The 27,701-nt window shown below is 42.6% G+C and overlaps 1 protein-coding gene and 1 pseudogene across 2 annotated transcripts; both read right to left on the bottom strand.

The window, feature by feature from the left end:
• Window positions 1-6,648: 6,648 nt before the first annotated feature.
• On the bottom strand, window positions 6,649-15,796 carry LOC115123252 (leucine zipper putative tumor suppressor 3-like; annotated as a pseudogene).
• Window positions 15,797-21,840: 6,044 nt separating this feature from the next.
• Window positions 21,841-27,502, bottom strand: LOC115123292 (uncharacterized). 2 transcript variants are annotated; one of them, XM_029652631.2, is made up of 4 exons: window positions 27,307-27,502; window positions 24,903-25,082; window positions 24,453-24,614; window positions 21,841-23,866 (listed from the first exon to the last, which is right to left on the bottom strand). In XM_029652631.2, the coding sequence occupies exons 2-4, from the start codon at window positions 25,078-25,080 to the stop codon at window positions 23,412-23,414; spliced, it is 795 nt and encodes a 264-aa protein (XP_029508491.1). In that variant the 5' UTR covers window positions 25,081-25,082; window positions 27,307-27,502; the 3' UTR covers window positions 21,841-23,411. The 2 variants fall into 2 exon arrangements, with proteins under 2 accessions (XP_029508491.1, XP_029508483.1); XM_029652623.2 differs by lacking the exon at window positions 27,307-27,502 and having other exon boundaries at window positions 24,903-27,300.
• Window positions 27,503-27,701: the final 199 nt, after the last annotated feature.

The following is a 27,701-nucleotide window of genomic DNA, read 5'->3' as shown; positions in this document are numbered from 1 at the left end:
TACAGCATACAATAACATTCTAGACTATTCTGAGATTCAAACTTTGTGGCAACAGTTTGGGGAAGGCCCTTTCCTGTTTCATCATGACAATGCCCCCGTGCACAAAGCGAGGTCCATACAGAAATGGTTTGTCGAGATCGGTGTGGAAGATCTTGACTGACCTGCACAGAGCCCTGACCTCAACCCCATCGAATACCTTTGGGAGGAATTGGAATGCAGACTGCGAGCCAGACCTTATTGCCCAGAATCAGTACCCGACATCGCTAATGCTCTTGTGGCTGAATGGAAGCAAGTCCCCGCAGCAATGTTCCAATATCTAGTGGAAAACCTTCCCAGAAGAGTAGAGGCTGTTATAGCAGCAAAGAGGGGACCAGCTCCATATTAATACCCATGATTTTGGAATGAGATGTTCGACATTATCACAAGTGTTGTGATAATTGCGATGTTTGCTCTATAACCTGTTAGCTCATATGCCCTGTGACCATGACATATGCCTAAGGCCGAGACAATAAGAAGACACAGTGGCAGAATAAATTCAACAACAAAACCCTGAGAGAAACCTCTGTCCGGTGAAGTCAACAAAGATAATGTTTCCGAGATTTTCCGACTACTAAACAAATATGGATTCAGAACCACGGAGAGTCGCAACATTTCTTTATCATCATAGGAGTATGCTTAGTCTAATACAGTGACAACTAAAAGATACCAAAAACTATTTAGTCCAACCAACGTAAGCTAAATATGATGTGGCTGTCCATGGTTCTGATTTGTGTGTTTGTGTTCGTGCAAGTAGAAAAACACGTTGACTCACCCTACTCATCCTCCTCTCTCATGTTGAAGAAATGGTCTATGACACTGTCATACAGTACACGCTTTAATTTTTTGTTGTCCTAGGCTACATCCTTCCAGGCTAACTTCCTTTCATGGGCAACATTAGCTAGTTAACATTAGCCTGACAGAGCTGGTGTAACGGAGTCAGGTTTGTAGGCCTCCTTCCTCGCACATGCTTTTTCAGTTCTGCCCACAAATTTTCTATAGGATTGAGGTCAGGGCTTTGTGATGGCCACTCCAATACCTTGACTTTGTTGTCCTTAAGCCATTTTGCCACAACTTTGGAAGTATGCTTGGGGTTATTGTCCATTTGGAAGACCCATTTGCGACCAAGCTTTAACTTCCTGACTTATATCTTGAGATGTTAATTCAATATATTCACGTAATTTTCCTGCCTCATGATGCCATCTATTATGTGAAGTGCACCAGTCCCTCCTGTAGCAAAGCACCCCCACAACATGATGTTGCCACTCCCGTGTTTCATGGTTGGGATGGTGTTCTTCGGCTTGCAAACCTCCCCCTTTCTCCTCCAAACATAACAATGGTCATTATGGCCAAACCGTTCTATTTTTGTTTCACCAGACCAGGGGACATTTCTCCAAAAAGTATGATCTTTGTCCCCATATGCAGTTGCAAACCATAGTCTGGCTTTTTTATGGCGGTTTTGGAACAGTGGCTTCTTCCCTGCTGAGCGGCCTTTCAGGTTATGTCGATATAGGACTCATTTTACTGTGGATATAGATACTTTTGTACCTGTTTCCTCCAGCATCTTCACAAGGTCCTTTGCTGTTGTTCTGGGATTGATTTGCACTTCTCGCACCAAAGTACGTTCATCTCTAGGAGACAGAACCTGTCTCCTTCCTGAGCGGTATGACGGCTGCGTGTTCCCATTGTGTTTATATTTGTGTACTATTGTTAGTATAGATGAACGTAGTACCTTCATGTATTTGGAAATTGCTCACAAGGATACACCAGACTTGTGGAGGTCTACAATTGTTTTTCTGATATGTTTTGATTTTCCCATGATGTCAAGCAAAGAGGCACTGAGTTTGAAGGTAGGCCTTGAAATACATCCAAAGGTACACCTCCAATTGACTCAAATGATGTCAATTAGCCTATCAGAAGCTTCTAAAGCCATGACATAATTTTATGGAATTTTCCAAGCTGTTTAAAGGCACAGTCAACTTAGTGTATGTAAACTTCTGACCCACTGGAATTGTGATACAGTGAATTATAAGTGAAATAATCGATCTGTAAACAATTGTTGGAGAAGTTACTTGTGTCATGCACAAAGTAGATGTCCTAACCAACTTGCCAAAACTATAGTTTGTTCACAAGAAATTTGTGGAGTGGTTGAAAAACGAGTTTCAATGACTCCAACCTAAGTGTATGTAAACTTCCGACTTCAACTGTACATTAATTATTACTTTTGGTTGCCTATCCTGACGTGAAGTTTGTTTTATAGAAAGTATTTGACTCTGATGTGTGCCACAGAAAGTATTTTACTCTAGCCACAAAATTAGAAGGCGGGGGGAGGATTTCGGCAAGGCCATTTTCTTGCCTGCCGAAATTCTCCCCCCTTCTATCTTGGTACTGCAAGGCCTGGCGCACTTCAGAATAATTTTTGGTGACCTATCATGCCCTCCGATGTGTGCCACATGAAGTATTAGACTCTAGTCACAAAAGGAAGTGGTTATTTCAGCAATAATAGTTTTCAGACCCCTCTACTGTTCTCTCTACCCATCCCTCAATCCCCCATCTCATCGTGCTTTTCCCTCTTATGGCTTTTCCTACTTTTTTTTAACACTTTTTCTGTTTTAGTTTTTAAGAATGTAGGTACAGTAGTAATAATAAAATAATAATAACAATAATAAATAAAAAATGTGTACTCTGGGCAAACAAGAAAGTTAAAATATATAAGTCAACTTCAGTGCATATCCATAATCACAGTAAACTTATAATAATATATTTTTTTTAAGATTAAAAAAATACATATATAATAATATAATAAACAAAACTATGACAATGTGCCTCAATGAAGAATCCCTTCCCCAATAGGTCCCTTCGCCCTCAATAGGACACCCCCAGCACCTCCACCCTCCCCATCAACCTCCCCCCACCCATCAACCACAAAACACAATAATGATAATAATAATAGAAATTAAAATAAAAAAGATATTAAGATATATATATATACATATGTACAGTAGATAAACATAAACATATTCACAGGACACTCAACTTATCTCTTATCTCTGTCACTTACATCAGATATGCAGGTGACATTTCCACCTGGATGACAGCACATAATCAGCAAGACGGAGATGCTCTTCATCCGAGGGAATGCCTGCCCATTCTCAGATGTTAGATAATCGGAGATGATCACGTCATTTACATTCCAGCCCTTGTCAGCTCCAGATTTGACTACTTCATTTCACACCCTGCTGGAATCCCTACATTCTCAGATTCCCCTGTTATTAATCTCTACATTGTAATCAATAAACTGTTTCAAAATGCTGTACTTGTATTAACATATATGTTCAGATCATTCCTGAGAGAGAAGGGGTGTAATACCTCCAGATGGGCGTGTGGTACCCTTCCTCACCCATGCCAACAAGATGTTACTTCTTGTGGGGTCTTTACCTTGAAAGTAAGTATGAGAGTATAAGTAATGAACAATTAACCTACTGAAAGTATATTGACTAAAAGGCCAAACAGAACTGTCAAATTATATTACAGCTGCGTCATTGTATACTTGCGAATTAGAACCTTAAGTGTAACAATTATGTTGGGGAAAACTGAAATTGCCATCAAATTTTTTTCCCCAGTTTGCTGAAAGTGTTCTGAAGGAGGAGTTGATTGTCTTTTCAAATACGGACAAAGATGTTAACATCATGAGAGAAGAAATAGCAGTCACTCTCCTCTAAAACACTGGTATGTCAATTTCTAATTTAATATAATTGTTGATAAAAAATAAAAATGTATATGGATCTTTCAAGGTAATCTTTGATCCAACTTCTGACTAGATGGCCACTAAAACACATGTAGTTAATTATGTTACAAGAATCCTATACTATTCTCTTGTTCCCTGTTTGCTCAGAAAAATATATGTAAAGCTGTATAGAGTACTTGACATTATGTTTTGCTAGATGACCTGAGCCAACTGTACCACTTCTGTGGGGAGGTGGACAATAATGAGGCAGACACTAACTGGGTAATTGCTTGTTCACTTCTAAAGGGACATTTTTAGGAGTACAAATTGGTGTAAGCAGTAATATTTCTAAAGAGTGTATCATCAGTTTTGTCTGATAATGAAGTGATTGTAATTCCAGAAAATGTATTTAATGTTTTAAACATATTAAACATTTTCATCATAAATTTCAGATTGGTTGTGACCGCTGCCCACGATGGTTCCACCAGTCCTGTATAAAAACCATCCCATCATTGGAGGATTATGTCTGCGCTGCCTGTCAGGACGAGGTTAGGCTTGAGTTCCAGGCAACGGTATCACCTGGAAAACTTTCCATAAAAAGTGGACTAAATGTTCAGTCGAGCTGTTGCAGCTTTCCAATATTTGTTTATGTTATTTATTGTCTTTTTATATTTGATTTGTCATTTCATACCTTATTATGCAAAGATCTAAATTTGTATTTCTTATTTAATGTTTGTTAATTAACAAACGTAACTTTCTTTTATGTTTTTCTGTAATTGTGTGATAATATTTGTGTATTATCATCCATTTCTTAAACATTACAAAATGTTTCTGAAATAAATGTTTATGTTTCTTAATACTCTAATTTTGCTTTCTGTGACACACACTAGCGGTCAACATGGCCTACCAAAATGATTCTGAAGTATGCCAGGCCTTGCAGTCCCTAGATATAAGGGGGGATTTCGGCAGGCAAGAATGTTTGCCTTAATTTTGTTGCTAGAGTAAAATACTTTCTGTGGCACACATCAGAGTCAATCATTTCTATAGAACAAACTTCACGTCAGGATAGGCAACCTGAAATTAATAATGAATGTATGTGTGTTATATTAAGCATAGAGGGAGTAAAATGAAACAAATAAACATTTCAAACTGAAAACAAATATTGCAGATTTATTTATAGACTAATACACTTGAAACAAATAACCAAACTGAAAACTGCAGATATTACTAGTACCTCCCCCACGATCACACCGACATACAAATCAAATGAAACGCAGCCTAACAGCAGTCTGTGCGCGTTCGCCATCGTGCACATTTATTTTGTCCCCCCACACCAAACGCGATCATGACACGCAGGTTAAAATATCAAAACAACCTCTGAACCAATTATATTAATTTGGGGACAGGTCGAAAAGCATTAAACATTTATGGAAATGTAGCTAGTTAGCTTGCACTTGCTAGCTAATTTGTCCTATTTAGCTAGCTTGCTGTTGCTAGCTAATTTGTCCTGGGATATAAATATTGAGTTGTTATTTTACCTGAAATGCACAAGGTCCTCTACTCCACCAATTAATCCACACATGAAACGGTTAACCAAATCGTTTCTTGTCATCTCTCTTCCTTCCAGGCTTTTTCTTCTCTTGACTTTATATTGCAATTGGCTTTCATAAATTAGGTGCATTACCGCCACTGACCTAGTTCTCTTTCAGTCACACAAGTGGGTATAACCAATGAGGAGATGGCATGTGGGTACCTGTTTCTATAAACAAATGAGGAGATGGGAGAGGCAGGACTTGCACCTGCGATCTGCGTCAGAAATATAACTGATTTCTATTGTAGCCCTTGGCAACGCAGACGCTCGTTGGCGCTTGCGAGCAGTGGGTGCAATAATTGATTAACATAGATTTCTACATTTATTTTGCAACGCTCCCATGTAGTCAGCCTGTAACGTGATCAGAAATCTCAACAAGCAAGCAAATCATAACAATGAAGATTTGAGTGCGTGCGCGTTCACGCGAAGGGTGAGGGGAGAATTCTAGCAGGGGGAGCTTTTCGGCTCAACACAGTGTTGACATGCTAACTAGTGATAAAGCTATCTGTTCTTGTTAACTAGCAACATATCTATTTGATGTAACTAGCTAGAAATCTAGCTACTTTAGTAAAATTGCGGAGTTCTACCACTTTTCGAGAACTAAATAGTTACATAACAAATAAATACAAAATACTTTACTTGATAGCAGTTTTGTCGGACGGAGATCGCTCTCGCGTTGTCACCAGCTGTCTAATACCTTAGATACGGATAACGTGATTGGCAGAGACAGTACCATGGATAGTATACACGTTTTGATTGGTTTACAGTTTAGTACACTGCGGCGTGTGCCTGTCCAGCTAATGAACACAAAAGTTAGTATTTTAATAACATGTGCAAGAATTGACATTGCCAAGAAACGGAAATGTGTTCAGAATAAATAAATATGCACATGTACAAATAAAAATAAATCCTCACCTCGACAGAGATCGATCTGGAAAACTAAAACAGCTTGCCCATCATAGAGGTCTTTCCTACTCTAAATGAAATGCTGCAGATGTGCAAGGCAGGGTTTTCCTAGTTATGCAGTTGGTCAAATTGCATTCAATCAATTGATAATCAATATATGACAATAAAATTATAATATTTACATGATCATATCATAATACTGAAATTGGCCATAATTTACCAACTGTATCCAAATAATCCTAATTATTGAACATGATTGGCCAATTGTATTTCTAATAAGAAATGAGCTACTGCAACATGTTTAAAACTGAAAGTCATATTAGTCGTAGTGGATGTGTGTACACTCTAGGCCAAAAAGGAGTTCTTCAAGATGATTTAATCACGACTTTATTAATTCAATTCATATTAGCTAAGATTTGCTTTCTTCAAGCCATTTTTCAGTAACACAAAATAAGAAATAATACCAAAAAAAAACTTGGCAGCATTTTGTCTTTTAAGACATTGCAAGAGATGAAACAACAATAAAAAGAAACAGACAATGGTTTTTGAATGTTCGCTTTAGTTGTACTGTAACATGTAGTAGATCAAAATTAAAAAGATTTAATATATGTATATATTTATATATTTATATTGATATAGTAAAAAAAATTAAAGCAGAAATGTCTGTCTCATTAATTCACAATAATCCTCTTAAAGTATTCACACGCAATAGCTTGATATATTTGAATATATATGTACACATAATAAATAAATTATATTTACATCCAAGTACACTGACTTTCTGTCTCTACCAAGAACACAGCAGGACACAACAGAAGTACATAGCAGCAAATGTTGCCCCAAGACAGAGGGTATGTGGGCCTCCATCCCTCTATACTTACACCATCCTCATATAAACCAGTCCTCTAACATTCATTCTCTCTTTAAGTCCTCACTCCTTTCACCCCTCACTTCACAAAGGCATTCTCTAAATTGCCCAGACCCATTATAAAATATATGTCAACATATACTGTACACACTATAATGTTTAGAATAGTTTCGTATATTGTAAAATGTCCCATACAGCCAAATATAATCTTGATATCTATAAAGGTAGTATATATTGACATATACATAGTTTTTTCAAATAATGGTGGGTCCTGTTCAAACAAGTACACCACACAAAACTCCATTGTCTCAAAGAATCATTCCTAAAATACATTACTCTTCCTATAAAGTCTGAATCTCACCATGAGTATTGGCTCAGCTACAACCTGCTGCTAGTGATCTTAAATAGACACTTTGCTCAGATAAGCAGCTTCATTGACCAACCTTGCCATGCAAAACAAACTCGCCCATTACCTAATCCCTAACATGTCCTTTTCTGTCACTTTAAGAAATATCAATAGAGACCAAAAGCATCTAGAACGTCAACAAATTACAAACTGCTTTTGGCTGTCGCCTACATAGTTTCGAAACGAAGAAAAATGCCACAAGTCATCCTGGGATTGATCAAGCCATTTTGTGTCAGTTGTCGCCACATGGTGGCAATCCTCAGTCACTGCAGCTACTGACAGCACAGAGAAACCTACATGTACAGCATCACTGGAGAGGTAGGAAACAAAGGCTTTTAAACCCAGCAATGTGCTGTTAATCATTCACAGCTGCAGCTCCATCAAATATTTGGAGATCTCCGATTGGTTTATACAACTGATCCTGTCATGCAATCCTGCCCCTTAGGGTTCTGAAGCCTCATTTCCATATCTCAACCAAGCACGCCTCTCACCAGTCCCCCCCTTACCATGATACAATGCAATACACTCCTGAAAAACACATCTCACATCCCTTAAAAACGGCTTCTGTATCCTAACCTTTTGGTTGTTTCCTTAGTGATTTGGTGTGGTGGTGTGTTCTTATAGCACACATAAAGCCACAGGGGGAGGCTGTGTGGATGGATCTCCCCATTTACCTGAATCATAGCTGTCTTTACCTCGTTCCTATTGTTAACAGATTATTCTAATCTGTGTACATGACCAATAAACTTTGATTGGATTTTGTTATAACCATGTGAATTAAGCAGAAGAACTGGCCCTGGACCAGTTGCACATGGCATACCATAACCACACATGCCCAACAGTCATGCCTCAAATCTGACACTTACAACAGTAGTGTTCAATGTTGTCCTTCAAGCCCCTTTTTGTATATAGGTTGGTAAAACTGTGTTTTATTCAAACTCTCTATCATACATCAGTTATTATGATGTCCTAGGCAAAATCTGCAGGATAATTCCATTGTCTATACTTTTACATTATTTGTTAACTGTAGTAGTAGTATTGGGCTTGATTTAAATAGATTCTACAGGTTTTGTATTTCAAATAATTTCTCCCACTCACTGTCTTGCTCTTTATGATATATGAATATCATGCTAACAACAATGTAACAATAGCTTTTCCAGTAGTGTGTTACTCTTGACTCCAATCTTCACCCCAACCTAAATGTTCATTTGATTGCCTCATATTGTGGACAACAGATCCATCGATCTAAAAACCTGCATACAAGGGGGCTTGAAGAGCGGCTTTGAATACCACAGTCTAAACTGTTATTTTTCTCCCCCTTTCCCATTGGTCCTCCATGCCTCTGTCCACCATTCATAGTGCAGTGCGTCCTAGGACCGCCCCGGGGTAGCAGTGAGTAGTATAACCATTTAGGACTGTACCAAATTAATGCTATTGATACAGGTGCTATGTGGTATGGTTTAATTATTGTAAACGTTTGTATAAGCTGAATTTAACTGATCGGCAGTGTTCTGGAGGGCCATATATCTACAGCAAATAGAATCTAGATCTCTGTGGACTCTATCCTCTCCAGACGGGTGGGCACCGGCCAGGGGGGCCAGCTGGTGGAGGGCGGGGGGGAATTCTTGTCCTCGGCGAGGGGAGGTGGGGAGAGAGAGAGGGAGGGTAGGGGGTGACGGGGGCAGGCAGGGGGATGGGGGCCAGGGACTGTCGGGTTGGTGAGGTGGGCGAGGGGGTGGTGTTGGTGGAGGTGAGCTTGGAGCCCAGCTGGCCGACGCGGAGCTCCAGAGCCTGGTTCTTCTGCAGGGTCTCCACATAGCTGAGCTGCAGCTGGGCCTGGTACTTGAGCACACGCTCCTTCTCGTCCATCCACACGTGGCGCTCCTTCTTGAAAGTGTGGGCCTGCCGCTCGCGCTGCTGCCGCTCGAGACGCAGCTCGCCTTGGAGGCGCTCCAGCTGCCGGCGCAGATCCCCCGCTTCCTCCCACTGCTGGTGGGCCTCCTGGCGCTGCTGGTGGATTTCCTGCCGCAATTGAACCTCTTGAAGCTGGTGGGCCTCCTGGCGCTGGTGGGCCTCCTGGCGCTGGTGGGCCTCCTGGCGCTGAACTTTAGCTTCATCGCTCTGCAAACTCAGTATGGCATCTGGGGGAGGTACAGGGGGTGGAGGCAAGGCTGGGTAGGAGAAGGCAGAGCCCTCAGGTGGGCTGTGTGGGGAGGAAAGCCCCCCTCTGGTCCTGGATGCTTCCCTGCTTCCTCCGCCACCCCTAGCCTCGATGGCCCTATCCCTCGCACTGAGCTCACCTAGGGCCCGCTTCAGCCCCACCACCTCAGCCTCAAACATGCCCAGCTTGTCCCTCAGCAGAGAGACCTGGAGAGACACAGGGAGGGGAGCAGGATGGTCAATCAGTAGTTAAGAGTTCGATTTTCAGGTTAAGGGAAAATGGGAATCAAGTGTGTGTGTGTGTGTGTGTGTGTGTGAGTGAGTTGTGTGAGTGAGTGAGTTGTGTGAGTGAGTGAGTTGTGTGAGTGAGTGAGTTGTGTGAGTGAGTGAGTGAGTGAGTGAGTGAGTGAGTGAGTGAGTGAGTGAGTGAGTGAGTGAGTGAGTGAGTGAGTGAGTGAGTGAGTGAGTGAGTGAGTGAGAGAGAGAATTATTTGTGTCTTTCAAAGTGTATGTGAATGCCTGTATCGGTATGCATGTGACTGACCCAAGAGCGCAAAACGTGTGGTGCACAGAGCAGAACAACTCTACAAATTGTAGCTAGTGTTTCAGGTCTGTCTACCTCGGTCAGCGTCCTCTGCAGCTCCCCTTCACAACGCTCCAGCTCCAGGCTCTTGGTGCTGTAAGAGTCCTTGAGGCCCAGCATGGCCTCCTCCCGGTCCCTCAGCTGGGCATTGACCTCCTTCAGCTGGCCCCGCAGGGCCACCATCTCCCCCGCCCGCTGGGTCACCTCCGCCTGGCTCTCCCTCAGCTGCTGCTTCAGCAGGGAGATCTCCCCTGCCTTCTGACACACCTTGAGGGGAGGAAGGGGAGGGGGGATGAAAGGTATGAAGATGGTGGAAATAGAGATCAACAAGCATGTCTCTGTCTAATGGTTATACATGTACAGTATAGGACAGCTATTGCATATATGATCATTGGTTTTAGACAGTACTGTCCTTTTGTCCTTTTTTGGCATGGACATCTAGTAGATGTTATGCTGGGCCCTCACTCATCTCCCTAGTATTCCACACCCAGCCACACACACCACCCCCTTAACCCCAGGTAGTCCCACCCCCCTACCTCACCTCCCACTTGGTCTCCTCCAGGCGGGGCAGGATATCGGCCTGCTCCTTCCTGTAGTCCAGGCACTTCCTCTCCAGCTCCTCCTTCTGGGCCAGCAGTGCAGCCATCTCCTCCTGTAGGCGCCGCTTATCCTGCGACAGACGGCTGATCTGGGCCTGCAAGGCACTCTGGGAGCGCTGAGCGCGACGCGTCACCTGGGTAGAAATACTTTTAGTAGAATGGACATTCCCCATTCAAATCAACATTCGGCAGTGGGTATACCGGTGGCAACCATATTGAGTGTACCATTTGGAATAAAATTAGAGAGCAGTGATTAAATCATCTCTTTGCACAGAACTTTACTCTGCATCTCTAAACTGCTCTTTTAAGCTCATTATTTGCCTTTTCTCAGTGTTTTTCCATGCAGCCATGGCTAATGCTATTGTGCTAAATGATATTGGGTATAGCCTACCACCCCACAATCTGTGAACTGAGGAGCCATTCTATACTTTTAATATACAGTATATTCTGCAATTCTAATATCTATCTATTGTAGTTGTGTGGTCACCTGCTGCAGGCGTGAGGCATAATTCTGCCGCAGCTCGTCCATCTGGCGCTCCCACACGCGCTGCTTCTCCTCAAACACCTGGACGATGGCCGCCTCACTCTGGTCCAGGTTACGGCGCATGTGGAGAACCTTGCGGAGGGGAGGAGGAAGGGAACTCGGGTGTAATTAATGTGTATTGTGAGCTGCTCATATTTCCATACACTGCAGGAGGTGTTGATGGTTATTTCACAAAATGGCTGACATCTATTATCAAGGTAAGTGCATGAGGACCAGTTACTGCCCCACTAGTCTTTCATATTTCTTTGTACTTCTCATATGCAATGTCAATGAATGTTGAATATCAATTGATAGCATTTTAGGTGATCCACTATGTCTCCTTGTATTGCATTGTATGAGGGTAACACACTTCACCCACAAACTGCCACCAATGTGTACCACTCCAATATCACATATCGCTACTTCCAAAACCCTCAGTACTTGAAAACCTTGCACTACTATTTCAGACACAAGGCCTAACGTATCTTACCTACTTGACCATCAGCTAATAAGAATACAGTTGTCCACTCAGCGAGTTTCAAGGCACACCCAATGGTTTTAACGGTTTATTCTTAAGCCATAGACAGTATTATGTACACCGTAAAATCACTGGTACAGTTACCCATGCCCTCTACAGGTCATGCAAACTCCTCAAATAACAGATTTTTGTGATTACACTCCTCTCCATATGTACTTGGACAGTGACTCTAAAATTGTACATTTGGCTCTATACTACTCCAGCATTTTAGATTTGAGATCAAATGTTTTATATGAGGCGGCAGTACAGAATGTCACCTTTTATTCAAGGGCATTTACATACATTTTACAGTTTAGAAATGAAAACACTTGTATCTAGTCCCCCCCATTTGAGGAAGTCATTTGGAAAAGTATTTGGACAAATTAACTTGAAGTGTATTAAGGTAGTCAAAGGTTTAGTATTTGGTCCCATATTCGTAGCACGCAATGACTACATCAAGCTCGTTGCATACTCGTTGCATACATTTGCAGTTTGTTTTAGTTGTGTTATATTTTGCCCAATAGGAACAGAATGGTGACTTGAGTAATTTTCTTTCTAAGTGAAAGATGTTTTCTGAACACTTCTAATTAATCCTGATAATGCCATCATTACAGAGGCTACAACAAAACATGCTACCTCTCAACATTGGGTATTGCCAGCATAGATTGTTCTGGCAATTCTCACATACTTAGAGACTTACCCAGAAAGACTGCCAAATATGATTCAAACATGTATTGACTCAGGGGGTTGAATACTTATCTAATCAAAATATATTATAGTGTTTTATATATTATATCATTTTTTGCAAATGTTAGAATTTTTCTTCCACTTAGACAGAGTATTTTGTGTAGAATCCTTGACAAAACAATTGACAATTAAATTCTAATCCAACTTTGTAACTCAACAAAATGTGGAAAAAGTCAATCAATGGGTGTGAATACTTTCTGAAGGCACTGTCTAGGTATAAAAAGAGCCAAAAATGTGCACTTTCATAAAGATTCTCAAAAATGGTTTGTGATACAAATGTAAAAAGCATGTTAAACATCCTTCCTCCCAATAAAGTTTTTATGTGAGAATTGCCAGAACTATCTGAGATACCAAAAATGTTTTCGGGCCATGCTGGCGTGGAATAGTCCCATTACCATTAACAGGGGAGGTTAGCATTTTTTGGCGGATATGATCTTTGAGCCTCTAGCCTCATTTTTCACGATTCATTCATGATTATCAATAATCATGTTAGCATCCACATTAATGTAGAAGTGTTCAGAAACATCTATTCTTACACACAATCAAAGTGACTCAAAAATGACACAATCCTGAAATACCAGCCTGAAACACAACCGAAACAAACTGCAAATACATGGAACGAGTTTGTGAGTCACAAGCTTGATGTAGTCATTGAGTGCAAGGAATATGGGACCAAATACTAAACTTTTGAATTCTTTAATACACTTGAGGTGAATTTATCCAAATACTTATGATTTACTTAAATGGGAAGGCTAGATAAATAAAGTGCATTAATTTCTAAACAGTAAAACAGATATGTAAGAAAATACCCTCAAAAAGCTGAGTTCTGTACTGTCACCTCTTATTAAACATTTTATCTCAAATACAAAATGGTGGCGTATAGAGCCAAATGTGAGAGTTTTGCTTCACTCTCAAAAATACATATGGATGGGAGTGTATATAAAATAACTGTATTCACTGTGCTATAGTTTTGATAATTTGTTCCCATTTGTTTGTTACTTCCAATATAATCTCTTAAGACTCCTCCCTTCTTAACCCCACAATAGTATCTATCCTCTCCCTTTTCATCCCTCCCTCTTTCTTTCCTCATCTCCCTTGCTGTCCTCACCTCTTGCTCTCTCTCCCATAGCCGGTCCTCCAGGTCCTGGATGACATCATCGGAGGAGGGAGAGGGCCGAAGCGGCGCGGGGGCGTCACTCAGGTGGCTGAGCCTCTGATAGGACAAGGAGCTCTTCCCGGAGGAAGAGCGACCACTATCCGAGGCGCTCAGTCCGTTCTGGTATCCACTATTACCCCCGCTACCGCTAATGCCACCAGGCTTGTCCAACTTCTCTGGGGCCCCCGTGGCCCCCAGGTGGTTGATGTGGCTGGTAGAGGCACTCAGGGGCCCCAGGACAGGCGGAGGCCCGTAGCCCGAGCCAGCATAGGTGGGCAGGCTGGTTAGAGAATTCCTCCCTGAGTCGGACAGGCTCCCCTGGCCTCCGCCCCTGCTGCCGCCCCCTCCTCCGCCTCTGGTACCTCCACCCCGGCTGCCAGGGCTGTCTGTGTCTCTGAGGGGTCCTGTTACACTGGGACCCCCACCACCTCCAGACCCTCCTCCGGCGCTGCGGCACACTCCTCCGGTTTGGGGGGGGCACACCAGATTCTGCATGGAGTGGAAGCTCTTGGGTACCACAGGCTTAAAGGCAGACGGGCGGACCAATCCTTCGTTGCTCTGGATGGGGGAGGAAGGCAAATGGTATTGGTGATGAAATATAACGCGAGGATTGTACAATATACGTTATTAGGTTTACAGGGATTATGAATATGCTGCTATATGTATAATTACTTAAACAACCAGCATACTGAAGCTAAATGTGAACTTGTGATCTTAAATTCCCTGATTACAAGGGGTATTCATCTTATTTACTATAGTTTATTAATATACTGGTACACAAACTATATATGTAGATATACATGTACCAGACCTTTTCATAAATCTAATATAGCGTACAGTAATAGCTAAGGCTAATGTTATTACAGTGCATGGATGAGTTGACAGGAGAGGAGATCATATTTCATGTAAACAACTCCCTGTCATAAATGAACAACACTGATTTACAGCCGGTAGGTAACAAAGTACAGTACATGAATTTCCGACAGTTTTTTATTGCTTGCACCATAACATACACATGCCTGTGTATACTTATACTCAACCTACAGCCTGTACTTGGACACACACACACACCATACACACACCTGAACCCACCTGAACCTGCTCCATCTTCCCAGAGATGGGGAGGATGTTGGGGGGGTTGTTATGGTTATCCAGCTTGGCTGCGCTGGCGCCCGTCTCCTTGTACTGAGCCAGCTGTTGGCTACTGTTCTTATCATTGTTCAGCACGTTGTTCCCACAAATATCCAAACTCACCGCCCCTCTTGGCACCTCTCTACTCCCATCACGCCCATCCCTCTGGTCCCGCCCATCCCTCTGGTCCCGCCCATCCCTCTGGTCCCGCCCATCACGCCGCCCGCCTCCATTCAGAAACACTGCATTGGCCACCTGCCTCTCACTGTTACCTGCCGCTGCCGCTCGGCTCCCATTGGGAATGCCCCTATTGCCATTGGAGACATGTCTGTTGCCATTGTTATGGATGGGGGCCCTCTCTCTCTCTGTCCCCTCGCAGAGCGGCGGAGGACGCTCGCTGCCGTAGTAAGTAGAAGAGTTCTCAACGGTGGCAAAGCTGCGTTCGTCCGCCGTAGTCCCCTTAGCATGGGTCAGGGGAGGAGGTTGCTGGGAGGACCTCTCGATGCTGTAACTCCTATCTTCCAAGCTCCTGCCCCTGTGGGTAGAGTTGGAGGTGGAGGAGGAAGAGGGGGTGGTGGGGGGGCGCGAGGCAGGCTGTTCTGCTGGGTGGTGCGGGTGCCCACGCTCCGCATGGCGATCTCCTGCTGCTGTTGCTGCTGACCAGAGGTGGTGGTGGTCGAGGAGGATTCCCCGCTGGCCACACTGCCCATGCCCTGGGGGCGCCCCCCCTCACTCAGCACCCCGTGCTCCACACGCACTATGATGGAGGGCAGGGAGGCAGCACCTGCCAACACACACTGCAGGACACACAGAGACAGGGACAGGGGACAGAGGGGGAGAAAGGGTTCATTAGGAGTAAGGTACACACTGTAAGTAACAGAATTACTTAATAACTATAGACTACATACAGACACAAGGAAGAGAGTAAAGGGGTTGCCATAATGTGAAGTAGACACACACACATTTTTTTAGTGACCATACACACATGATCTATAGAGTGAGACATACTATATTGTAGGATATGACTGTTGATTCATATCTTTGCACTAAGCTAAAGTGCCATAGGCCTATACGTCAGCCATGCCATTTCCTCATGCAATGTAATACTGACTGAACACCCCCCCCCCCCCCCCCTCCCCCGGGATACTGATACAGTGGGTGAGGTCATCCTTTCGCCCCCTCCTTACTTCTCTCCACCCGTGCTCTCCCCCTCACCATAGCAATGAGTTCCCAATTCCCTGTTCCCTCCTCTCCTTCTCTTTCTGTCTCTCTGAGATAGGAGTCATACTATACATCCTGCAAAAGCTATTTAGGCGATTCAAACTCTTTAAGAACAAGGTTACTTTGACACTAATTGAGATTTCTTGAGCATTCAAATATGATGTATAATTTTTTGGGACAAAAATAAGTACATTGAATGTATGATTAAAGCTTCCCCTTATACTGTTACTCCTCATTCCACATCATATCACAATTCACATATGCAACAATAATGAAGGCACAGCTGATATAAAATGTAAAAACTGTTGATATTAAAGGGCCAACAAATAGCCTAGCCAATGCAAATGATTATCAAGTTCAATCAAATCATAAAAAATATGAACTACATTCTACATTAACAGATTGTACCTCAATTACAGATCCTGAATATACAACCATAGAAGGAAAGGTTATTCTGCTCTCTGCTCACACAACCTTCTTGTCTTGTTCCTTTCTCTCACCATCTCACACTCTACTTTGTGATTGGTTAGCAGAGCAGGTCTTTTGTACACCTGGTATAGTTGCATGTTAACCCCTTGCCTTCTGACACATACACACAGTTGTTCCCCCTGTGCCAATGATAATGACAAAAACCCATCTTCTTTATCAAACCTCTAATGGAAGGAAAAACATGGGAGACAATCGTCAATACTTCATTGCAAATAAGGCCATGCACAGTTTTGTGCATATAAAGACAGTACATCACTGAGTGCAAAAAGGAACACTATCCATATTTGTATTATATCCCTGTCACTGAACCACACCCACAGGGAGCACTAACTGATTACTCACTAGAATATCTATCTCTGATTGAACATTGACCTAAAGGTAATATGTGAATTTATAGTCCATTGTACCAAGTGTAGCCTACTACTATCTGAGCAAAGATGCAGTCAAACCTTTGTGTGAATTCTCTCTCTCTCTCCATCGTCTCTCCCCATTGTCTCTTCATGCCTGAAGCCAAGCCTGTGCACATGAAGCTACTATGCTTCTATGTTACTTTGCTATAATAAGGTGAGTATTGACATTCCATCTCAGGTAGGACATGGGAACAGATTGGGATGTGAACAGGGGAGTACTGAATCCTTAGGATGAGGTGCTGTGTCCAAAACGGCCAACGGTACGATACTGCCTCGGGCCAGCAGAGGGCCCTGTTCCAGTGTTGGCTGAGCTGTGGCACGTGCCTACACTCGCCTCACTGCCACAGTTACACACTCCTAGGCATTACATCATCGGCTCCATGCTTCAAATAGAGAGCGCGCACACACAGGCAGGAACTCTCTCTGGTGCGCGCTCCACCATCATTCTCACACTTCCTCTCATTAAGGGAGTCTTCTCAATCTAATCTCCTGTGTTGACATGCAGTATGAGATAATTCCTAGATTAATAGGTGTAGTCTACACACCAGTAATACATTTTGCTCCACATATTTGCACTACATTGTCCATACATAGACCCCTATATACACCTCAAATGCAAACAAACCGCCCCCCAAACGGTGACCGCTGCTATCCCACTACACACACTTCATTCAAGGCCTCAAATAGGCCAGGCGTAGAAGTCCCGCAGAGCAGTCACATTGGGTATAGAGGTAACCACTGTACTGTAGAGAATATTAAATAATAGGCCAATTTTATCAGAGCTCCTTTGCCATTACCAGCATATTAAAACAGGCATGCTAGCTCACACTTCTAGTCCATACATATCCTCATAATAAGCTTTATATCATGTCAATAATACAGTATTTGTTTCATATATGTTTGGTAGTGATGTAGGCCTACAAATCAGCCTATTGCACGTCCAAGCAATCTATTCCTTTTAAGTACCAAGGTTGGTCTAAATTCTACTGTAGGCCATTTGCTCTTGGTCTGTCCATTTAAACTCCATGTATTCAAAATCCTCTGATTATTTTTGCAGCCGCTACAACAACCTCCCCATCACCACAGTGGTGTGTATAGGCTGTCAGCTGACGCGGCAATGCTAGAGCACAATGGTGAAATGTTACTCGCTTCTCCATACCAGTGAAAAAGACCTAACCCAGCCACTAAAGGCAAGAAGAACGAGATAATTGCCATGATCTATTCTATCCGTTTTCTTTTCATTCACGCAATAGATAATGCGTGTGTGGGTCACGCAAAGCGCTCTACTCCACTCGCAGCTCTCTCTCCGTGGGGGGAATCGGAAAGGAGCGAGCTCGAGAAAACATCAGCATCCGCTACAACCCTCGCGCACAACCTCTCGCTTGCGCCTCACCGATTTCCCATCTTTACTTTCAATCCAATGAGCAATATTAAAAAACACGGTCTCTCTCCATCTCGCTCTCCACTTATCTCTCTGCCACAACAACATTTGAATCACCCCAAATCCAACATGGAAAGCGGGATGGAGAGAGGATAATGGATTGGCAATGCGGTGAATGACGATAAATATAGAAAAACGCAGGTGTAGATTGTGCGCCGCGCTGCGTCGCTTACTAGGTGCGCGTATTTCTCTATGGAAATGAAAGAGCGCTCGGCTCCATCTCTTCATAGCCGAGAACAGCTCCGCACTTACTATTAGCGGCAGAAGCAGCACAGACAACGCCGAATGAAGCCGAATTACGTCGCCCCACTGCTCCTCGGCGAGCTGTCCGATTCGGGGTTCGCAGATAGGGACGTTGGAGTGGCAGTAGGCCTATAGCCTACTCGTGTGGCTCTGGTCGGGGGAGACTGCAACCGCTATTGCCCGTAGCGGATATCGGGTGATGGAGACAGCGAGAGGATGCGTGTATCAGCTGTGTCACACACCCACCTCCGCCCCGCCCCTTCTGATAGAGCACAGCACCTCCCCCTTCCCAGACCCGCGCCTGCGCCCACACAAAGGTGTGAATTCTTCCTCCACCTTGGAATAGCACACAATGTATTGATTCTGTTCCACACAGAATACGTATACAACTGCCGGAAAATGGGGACCCCTGCCAATTTCTATCACTATGTATGCATCTGCACATAACATTCTGTATTTATTCCTTTGAGTACTGCACAACTGAATTACACATGACCGGACAGGTTGAGTGTGTGTGTAGCTCGGACTTCAGTTCTTAGTACCAAGGGCAAGCGAGGCCTTGGGCAAACATGATGCCCAGTTCCCAGGGGCAGAGAAAGCAGAGCTGGCTGTGTAGGTGAGGAACTGGAGCCTGAAATCAGCCTCACTCAGGACTAATCGAGAGAGAGAGAAACAGAGACAGATTGCAGAAAGAGACGAGAAAGAGCATACGGCAGGGAAAGAGGGCAGAGTGAAAGAGAAACATACATGTTGAAGCTGTGGCAGGAGCTGAACCGAACTGTTAACTTGTCTGGAATTGAATATTTGGTGCTGGTCATAAAGCCAACAGACACCATCTCCCATAAGAGATAAAGTTGACAAGAAGACATCTGTCTAAAATGGCCACTCCAACGACAAAAATGAGGATAGGAGAGAGAGATGAGTAGATGGATAAGTATGACATAGAACTCTGTCCTATTTTCTAAAACTGACTGGGTTTACCAAAATCAAATACGTGTATGGCGTTAAAAATCACGGAGCTCACACACATAGGCCTTTATATGGATACAAAAACATTACAACATACGTTCCATGCAAAACACATATATCCTTTCATTGTATATGAGAGTTGCAGGTTTTATTTGGAGTAAATCAGGATCAAATGTCAAGAAATGTGTGACTCGATTCCCACTCATAATTCCTTCTTCATACACACTCCACTGTGTGCACAATCATACCTACTACAACCACTCTTCTACACATAACCCCGTCAACACGATTAGAAAACAGCCATGGTCCTTCACACTAACACACAACTGCACACAAGCCACTCCAACACAATTCACACGCACGCACGCAACTCGCTTTGCCAGTCGTAGAGGGATTACACACGACCGTCATCAGACTAAAAACACACATACACACTCTCTGATCCAGGTTGTCAGAGAAAACAATGAATACTTACATGGTACATACACACGCACTAAAGAAAATATGACCCTTGTCGCCACGTACATGGTGAGCCACACCCACTCTGGTCATTAAAAACACATATGTATTCACATTTCATGCTGTACTGACCTACTACACATAAACATAACACAGGACCAGATAGGCTACACAGGGACCGCATTCAAGTACGCAAGTGAAACAGGATCTGACATCCATCTTTAATAACGCCACTGTTCTTTCTCTCCTCTCCTCCTCTTTTTTAATTTCTGAGCCGCCATAGTTGAGTGAGAATAGGAGAATAGGAGAGTCAGAGGAAAACTGAGGGAGTGGAAGGTATACAAAGAGCAATCTCACAGCTCCACTAGTAGGCTCGTCCCTGTCGGTTCTCTCTTCATCCCTCGCTCCACTCCTCCATGTGGAGATGAACTGTAGTAATTCTCACCGCGTCCCAGCCCCTCTGAGCTACCAATAGCATCCTCTCGTTCCTCCATCCGCCTCCATAAAGTACACGCGTGCGCAAACACACACGCGCTTTGTTGAAAATATGTCCGATTTACCTCGCAAAAAGTGTGAATATTAGGGTTATAAAATAAATACATGTTTTGGAAATGCACCATATTTCAAACTATCTACATGAAAATCTGTAACTTCCCGTATATTTTTGTACAGTAAACTAGTGCTAGCACGTACCTTACATGCGTGTGTGGTGTACACACAGGATCCCACTCACTACACAGGATCCCACTCACTCACCCATGACCGCAACACCAACACTAAAATATGCTCAAATACCCTGCATTAGTCCTCTCCATTCACAAATTCACTGGCAACATCAACAATTTGTCAAGGTTACTATGGCAATGATTTCTGTCCAATGAGAGAAGGGGCTGGACTCATGTGACAGAGTAGAGGGAAAGATGGCGGGAGGGGAAAGAAACGGATTATTTCTATTTACCAATGAGTGGTTTGTCTGCTGAAGTCATTGCTTGTAGAGGGGACATCATGTTCACAGAGAGTCCTTCTGTTTGGCTAACCCTAAAATCTGCCTATGCATTCAGAAAGACATGTGGGACCGTGTTGAGGTATATTTAGAGCCATCTGACTGTCCATGAAGAGAGGTCATCAGTCCCTATATAGTCACATATACCCCAGGATACTTACTCTATACAACAGACAGGGTTCAGATTTAAATTTGGTTTAAGACAAAATCCCTAGACCCCTACTCGATGTCTCATTTGATGACAAGATGTTCCCACAAGGTGAATTTGGGTAGCAATTGATTTTATGGTACTGTTACCACCAGTGTTAGTATGGCTTTAGGTACTTTGATATAATTCACACAATTTCATAACCTATTACCAAATGGTGCCTATTGCAGGGGCTTGTTTAAATGAACCCCCCCAGAAAAAAGTAATTCATTCTGTAGATTATTACTGGGTAATTATCATTTAACCTGATCATTTGCATACCAGCAAGCAACATAATGTGTTAGATGATCTCATGGTTTTGCATTAAGATCATGTCCTGATGATGTTGGTTGGAAATAAACCTGTAGTGTCAGAGATGAGATATCAACACAAACAGATGAGTGGGAATAAGAGGAACTGGACTAGACACTTCTGTTCTGGAACAGGAAGAAAATGCATTCACACATCTCACTTAAACAGTTTAATGAATAAATAACATAACAAACAATCACAATGAACAGTCTGATTCATAGAGATGGGACTGTGACCCTGGAATAAGAGAAGGAATGTCTTCCTATGTACCTGAGGAAGAGATTGAGGGATAGTTTCCCGGACACAGATTAAGCCTGGTCTTGAAATAAAAAGAGAATCTCGATTGAACATGTTTCCCAATCCAGGATTAGGCTTAATCTGTGTCCAGGAAACAAGTGGGTAAGGAAAACCTGATTCTAGGCAGGCTCTTAGCTATCTTAATTAATTAAGCCAATATCCATGGTCCTACCATCATCTGCATCCAAACACCATCAAGGAGCTTGTTTTTTTGATTGCCTTTAAGCAGGATAACCCTGCTTTATAGAGTGGTTTGTGCTGTAATGTAACCATCTAAAGATGCCAAACTGGAATATATTTTCACAGTGATATGTATTATCTAGTAACCAATAGCAGTGTCAACATTTTATGAAATCAGAAACATTCGAATACATAAAATATTCAATACATCATATTTTAATATCATTAGTATATCAAGTCATATAAAAGGCAAGAGCCATGTATTTACACTACCTGTTGTGGAAAGGAAAGCTGTCATATCCCCCTCAATTCTTCCTATAGTAGTAAACATCCATGCATTAATAAATAGTGCATCAATTAAAAGTGATAAAAGCTAGTGGCAATAATAGCCAAACTGGCTTTTTAAATTTAACTTCTCAAAGGAAACTCTAGTTTCAGTACACTTCAGGTAAATCTATGAATAATCTATTGGATTTCTGTCCTCCATTTGGGAAACTTCAAGTGTCACTATGAAAGACTGTGCAACGGGTTTAAGAAGTTAAGATAATGCATAGGTTAGAAAACAACCTGCAAAAATCATTTTAAAAAACCTTCCTGTAGGGATTTTTATAACTAGAAGAGAATAGGTGATTGTACAAACATGGGCTATATTTCAACTTATGCTCAATTGAACATATTTTCTGGTTTTGAACTGTTTGAAACCATTCGCTGATCCTGAACACACCCCAGTGGTTATTTTTCAGTAATGGGAACAGGGTCAACGCTTGTGACGCCACGTGTTCAACTATATTGAAAAGAGCATATAATTTGTATAACGCACTTGCCCTGGTCACACAGACAGAAATAGCTTAAACATGTGGCACACTTTTTCAATCACAGCAAGCAAAATAACTATTGACCTTGGTCAAGTGAAGTTGGAGACTCTGGGCCTAAACTCCCACAAGGGAAAGATGTTATTCTTTTTAAAATGTATATTGTGCAACTGTATACACACTGACCCGAGAAGGAAGTTTAGGCAGACAAACATTAAGAGAACATTAGAAAACGTATCGGATCTCTTTTTTGGCTCCTGACAGGATTCTACTATCTTGGTCAAGTGAAGCATTAAAAGGAACCAAAACATGACCAGGGAAGGGGCCAGCACTGCTGTCTAATATAGTCTGTTACAGGCAATGTGTGATCCTGGTTCGCATTCTAGTAGAAACCAAACCACAGCTCACCTTTTGGGCTACACATAAACAGAATCCCCTTTAGCAGTCTCCACCTCCATCCACCTCCACCTGATTCAGTTCAGGGACCACCTCTCCTGCCCACTCCTCCCCCCTGTTGTCTCCGTCAGACTGGCCTACTCCCTGCTCCCTGGGGGTGAGGGGCTCTGTGTCACTGTCGTCCCCTTCCACCACGGCTGTGTAGTCACTCTGGGTAGAGGTGGGGTCCCCCGGGCAACTCAGGCTGATCACGGAAGCCAGGCAGGAAAAAAGTAGGCCCAGAATAGCAATGTAGAAGCTCTCCCCTGGGTAAGCCTGCATCCCCACTGCCCCTGCTTGGCTTCTGGTGCCAGGCCTAGGAGACCAAGACCCAGACCCGGGCCAGGTCCAGCCCCCTACCCAGTCCCACAGTAGCCCAAATTTGCCCTCCTGAAGGTTGCCGCTGATGACGTACAGGCAAGCCCCACACACTCCCAGCACGGACATTAGGAAAACAACTGGAGAGAGTGGAAGGGAGAAAAAGAGACAGAGGGAAAGGGAGAAAGAGAGCAAGAGGATGATAAACTCATTAATCCCAGAGAGAACTGCAGAGAGTGATGTAAACAAACATGGCTCTGCAAACATAAGCAGTGCGGCTTGGTTGGGTTGTTTACCGGAGGACGCATGACTTTCAACCTTCGTCTCTCCCGAGCCCGATGAGACAAGATAGTAGCTACTAACAATTGGATACAGCGAAATTGGGGAGAAAAAGGGGTAAAATAAAAATACATTTTAAAAAAGAACATTGGGCCAGTAACCGAAAGGTTGCTGGTTCAAATCCCCGAGCCGACTAAATAAAAAATAAAAAAATAGGCAGATGTACCCCTGAGCAAAGAACGTAACCCTAATTGCTCCTGTAAGTCACTGTGGAGTAGAGTGTCTGCTAAATAACTAAACATTTCAAAATATATAAAATGACAGTATAGTGATAAAACCCTCAGAAAGAGAGACAAACAGAGCGGCAGCAATTGAGACCGAACGAGAAAGAAAAAGAGAGAATAAGAAAAGTGAGACAGATAGACAAAGGGAGAAAAGTTAGGTTACCAGTGGAGATGTGGAGTGACACCACCAGTCGAGGGTGGGACATCCCAGTCCCCAAGAAGTCCAATAAGAAGGAGGAGCTGGAGAGCAGGACAGCAGTGTAGCACAGAGCCGCCAGGGCATAGAGCAGCCACATCCCCCAGCCGTTAACACCACCCAGGGGACCTACAGGGAGGGAACACACACGTACTCTCAGTCAACTCCACACACATAAACACACACCACACTCCCAGGCTTCTGCATAAACAGAAAGTAAATACGTTTAAGATCACAAACATGGAATTACGGACGAGTACAGTACATAGGCCTTTACCAGATATATGTGGGTGCAGTTAAACTGTAGAAAATGTGAACTATACAGTGTCAAAACAGATGACGACTGTCTGGTAGCAGAAATGGAAGACAAATGTCAAACAAGCTCTTCTTTGACGGTCCAGTCTTGCCCTTCCCTACCTGTGTCAGTGATGTTCTGGGCAGCGTGCAGTGTGAAGGCCACTCCATAGATGATTTGTTTTCCTCCGGGGTCAGTACTGTTCCTGACCTGGATCCAGTTGGGGTCAGCAATGGACGTGCACAGGGACACCAAAGTAAAGCACTGGCAAACCGCAGCCGGAGACATGCTCAGAGTCATGGCTGGAAGGGAGACACAATGTATCCCCATCCATAACAATTTGTACAGTCAACTGTTGCTCAGAGAATTTGCAAAAGTTGCCAAATACATAGATGTAATGTCACCATTTAGGCAAGGTGTTTTACTAGATTGTCTAACTGTTTCAGACAAATCATGTGTATGGTTAGCTGTAATAATATGACTTCAATGGATGTACAACTAAGAAATAAGAAGAGTTTATGCAATAAATAACCACGCAGCACAGAATGCTGTTGCAGGTTGTAAGAACATTTGACACTGTAAACCTGAAGTTGGGAAACTTGAAATGAAGAAGAGATCTGTGGAATGGGTCGGTATTATTAAGGCATCTGTCACTTAACCCTTCACTTACCAGCAGCTAGACTAGCACTAACCCAATATAAGATGAAAATGTAGACTAGCTAGCCACTTGCTGCTAAGGGATAACCTAGCCAAGTAAAACACAACTCTACAATGTACTTCACATCAACATAGTGGAGTTGAGTTTTACTTGGCTAGGGATAACCAAGTGCCACAAAAAAAAAAAAGTAATGTGACAACTGAATTGTCTATTGTTCAGCATATTGTCTGAAAAGCAAGCTAAAGTGCCATCAGAAAGTATTCAGACCCCTTGACTTCCTACAAATTTGATTGTGTTAGTCTGAATTTAAATTGGATTAAATGTAGATTTTTGTCACTGGCCTACACACACACACACAATACCCCATAATGTCAAAGTCAAATGATGTTAGACATTTTTACAAATGTATTAAAAATGAAAAGCTGAAATGTCTTGAGTCAATAAGTATTCAACCACTTTATTATGGAAAGCCTAAATAAGTTCAGGAGTAAAAGCATGAGATGACTACCTCATCTCTGTACCACACACATACAGATAGTTGTAAGGTCCCCCAGTTGACCTGTGAATTTCAAATACAGATTCAACCACAAAGACAAAGGAGGTTTACCAATGCCTCACATCTATTGGTAGATGGGTAGGGGGAAAAAGCAGACATTCAATATCCCATTCAATACACTTTACACTACAAAGACACAGGCAGTTGCCGGAGAGGAGAGAAAACACTCAGGGGTTTCACCATGAGGCCAAACAGTTACAGAGTTTAATAGCTGTGATAGGAGAAAACTGAGGATGGCTCAACAACATTGAAGTTACTAAACAATACTGACTTATTTAACAGAGGGAAAAGAAGGAAGCTTGTACAGAATAACAAATATTCCAAAACATGCATCCTGTTTGCAGCAAGGCACTAAAGTAATACTACAAAAAAATGTGGCAATACTCTTTTTTTTTGTGTCCTGAATACAGTGTTATGATATAGGGCAAATGCAATACAACAAATTACTGAGTACCACTCCCCAAAGTACTGTTTTCTGGCATCTTGAAGGCTGCGTTATGTTATGGGTATGATTGTAAACGTTAAGGACTGATGAGTTTTTCATGTTAAAAAATAAACAGAATGAAGTGAAGTACAGGCAACAGACATCCTAGAGGAAAACCTGGAAAGCGGACTTGACCACCAGACAATGGGAGATTAATTCACCTTTCAGCAGGACAATAACCTAAAACACAAGGCCAAATCTACACTGAAGTTGCTTACCAAGACAGTGAATGTATCTGAGTGGCCAAATTAGTTTTGACTTAAATCTACTTGAAAATCTATGTCAAGACCTGAAAATGGTTGTCTAGCAATGATCAACAACCAATTTGGACAAATTATGGACAAATTATGCACAATCCAGGTGTGGAAAATGTAAGATTTACCCATGAAACCTCACAGATGTAATCGTTGCCTAATTTGCCTCTACAAAGTATTGAATCAGGGGTGTGAATACTTATGTAAATTAGATATTTCTGTATTTCATGTTCAATAGATTTTTTTTAAATTCTAAAAACATGTTTTCACTTTGCCACTATTGGGTATTGTGTCCAGATGGATGAGGGGAAATCTATTGAATAAAATGTTTTATTCAGGCTGTAACATCAAATATGGAATAAATCAAGGGGTATGAATACTTTCTGAAGGGTGTGTAGTCAGGTTGTACATAGGCATTGCGAAATTGCACATCTCGTGTCCTGAGAATCAGTTGTCAATCAAGTAACTATAGCAGGCTAGCTAGCATATGCGCTTGCTATTTCAAATGCACGCGCACAATAATAACTCTACACAAGCTTGTTCTTTCGGAAATAGCTAGGCTAGCGTTACTTACCAGAGATACGAATACAAGGAAATCCACGAACATACAATCTATTTCTTTAAATGTATATAAGTGCCTCACGGGTGTGGCTAAATATATGTTTTTTTCTGCGCCGACATAATCGAAAGCCAATTCAAAGCACGGAATCATCTAACTTTCATTTGGCTAAAGCTGGCTCGTAGACGGTCTTCCGGGATGACCGGAAATTACAATCACGAGTGCAATGTTGTCACTAGTTACCACAGCCACAAAGGCTATATCGTAAAACTTCCTGAAAACAATCATGTGTCTTTTGGTCTTTATTTAAGATTACGGTTAGGAATGAAGCTAACGACACCGCTAAGGTTAGGTGTAAAATCATATTTTTAAAGAATAAATTGGTTTATGACTTTGTGGCTGTGGTAACT

This window comes from Oncorhynchus nerka, linkage group LG4 (assembly GCF_034236695.1).
Source record: "Oncorhynchus nerka isolate Pitt River linkage group LG4, Oner_Uvic_2.0, whole genome shotgun sequence".
NCBI lineage: Eukaryota > Metazoa > Chordata > Actinopteri > Salmoniformes > Salmonidae > Oncorhynchus > Oncorhynchus nerka.
Note: the sequence above shows the minus strand (reverse complement) of the source record. Positions and strands in the feature narration are given on the sequence as shown.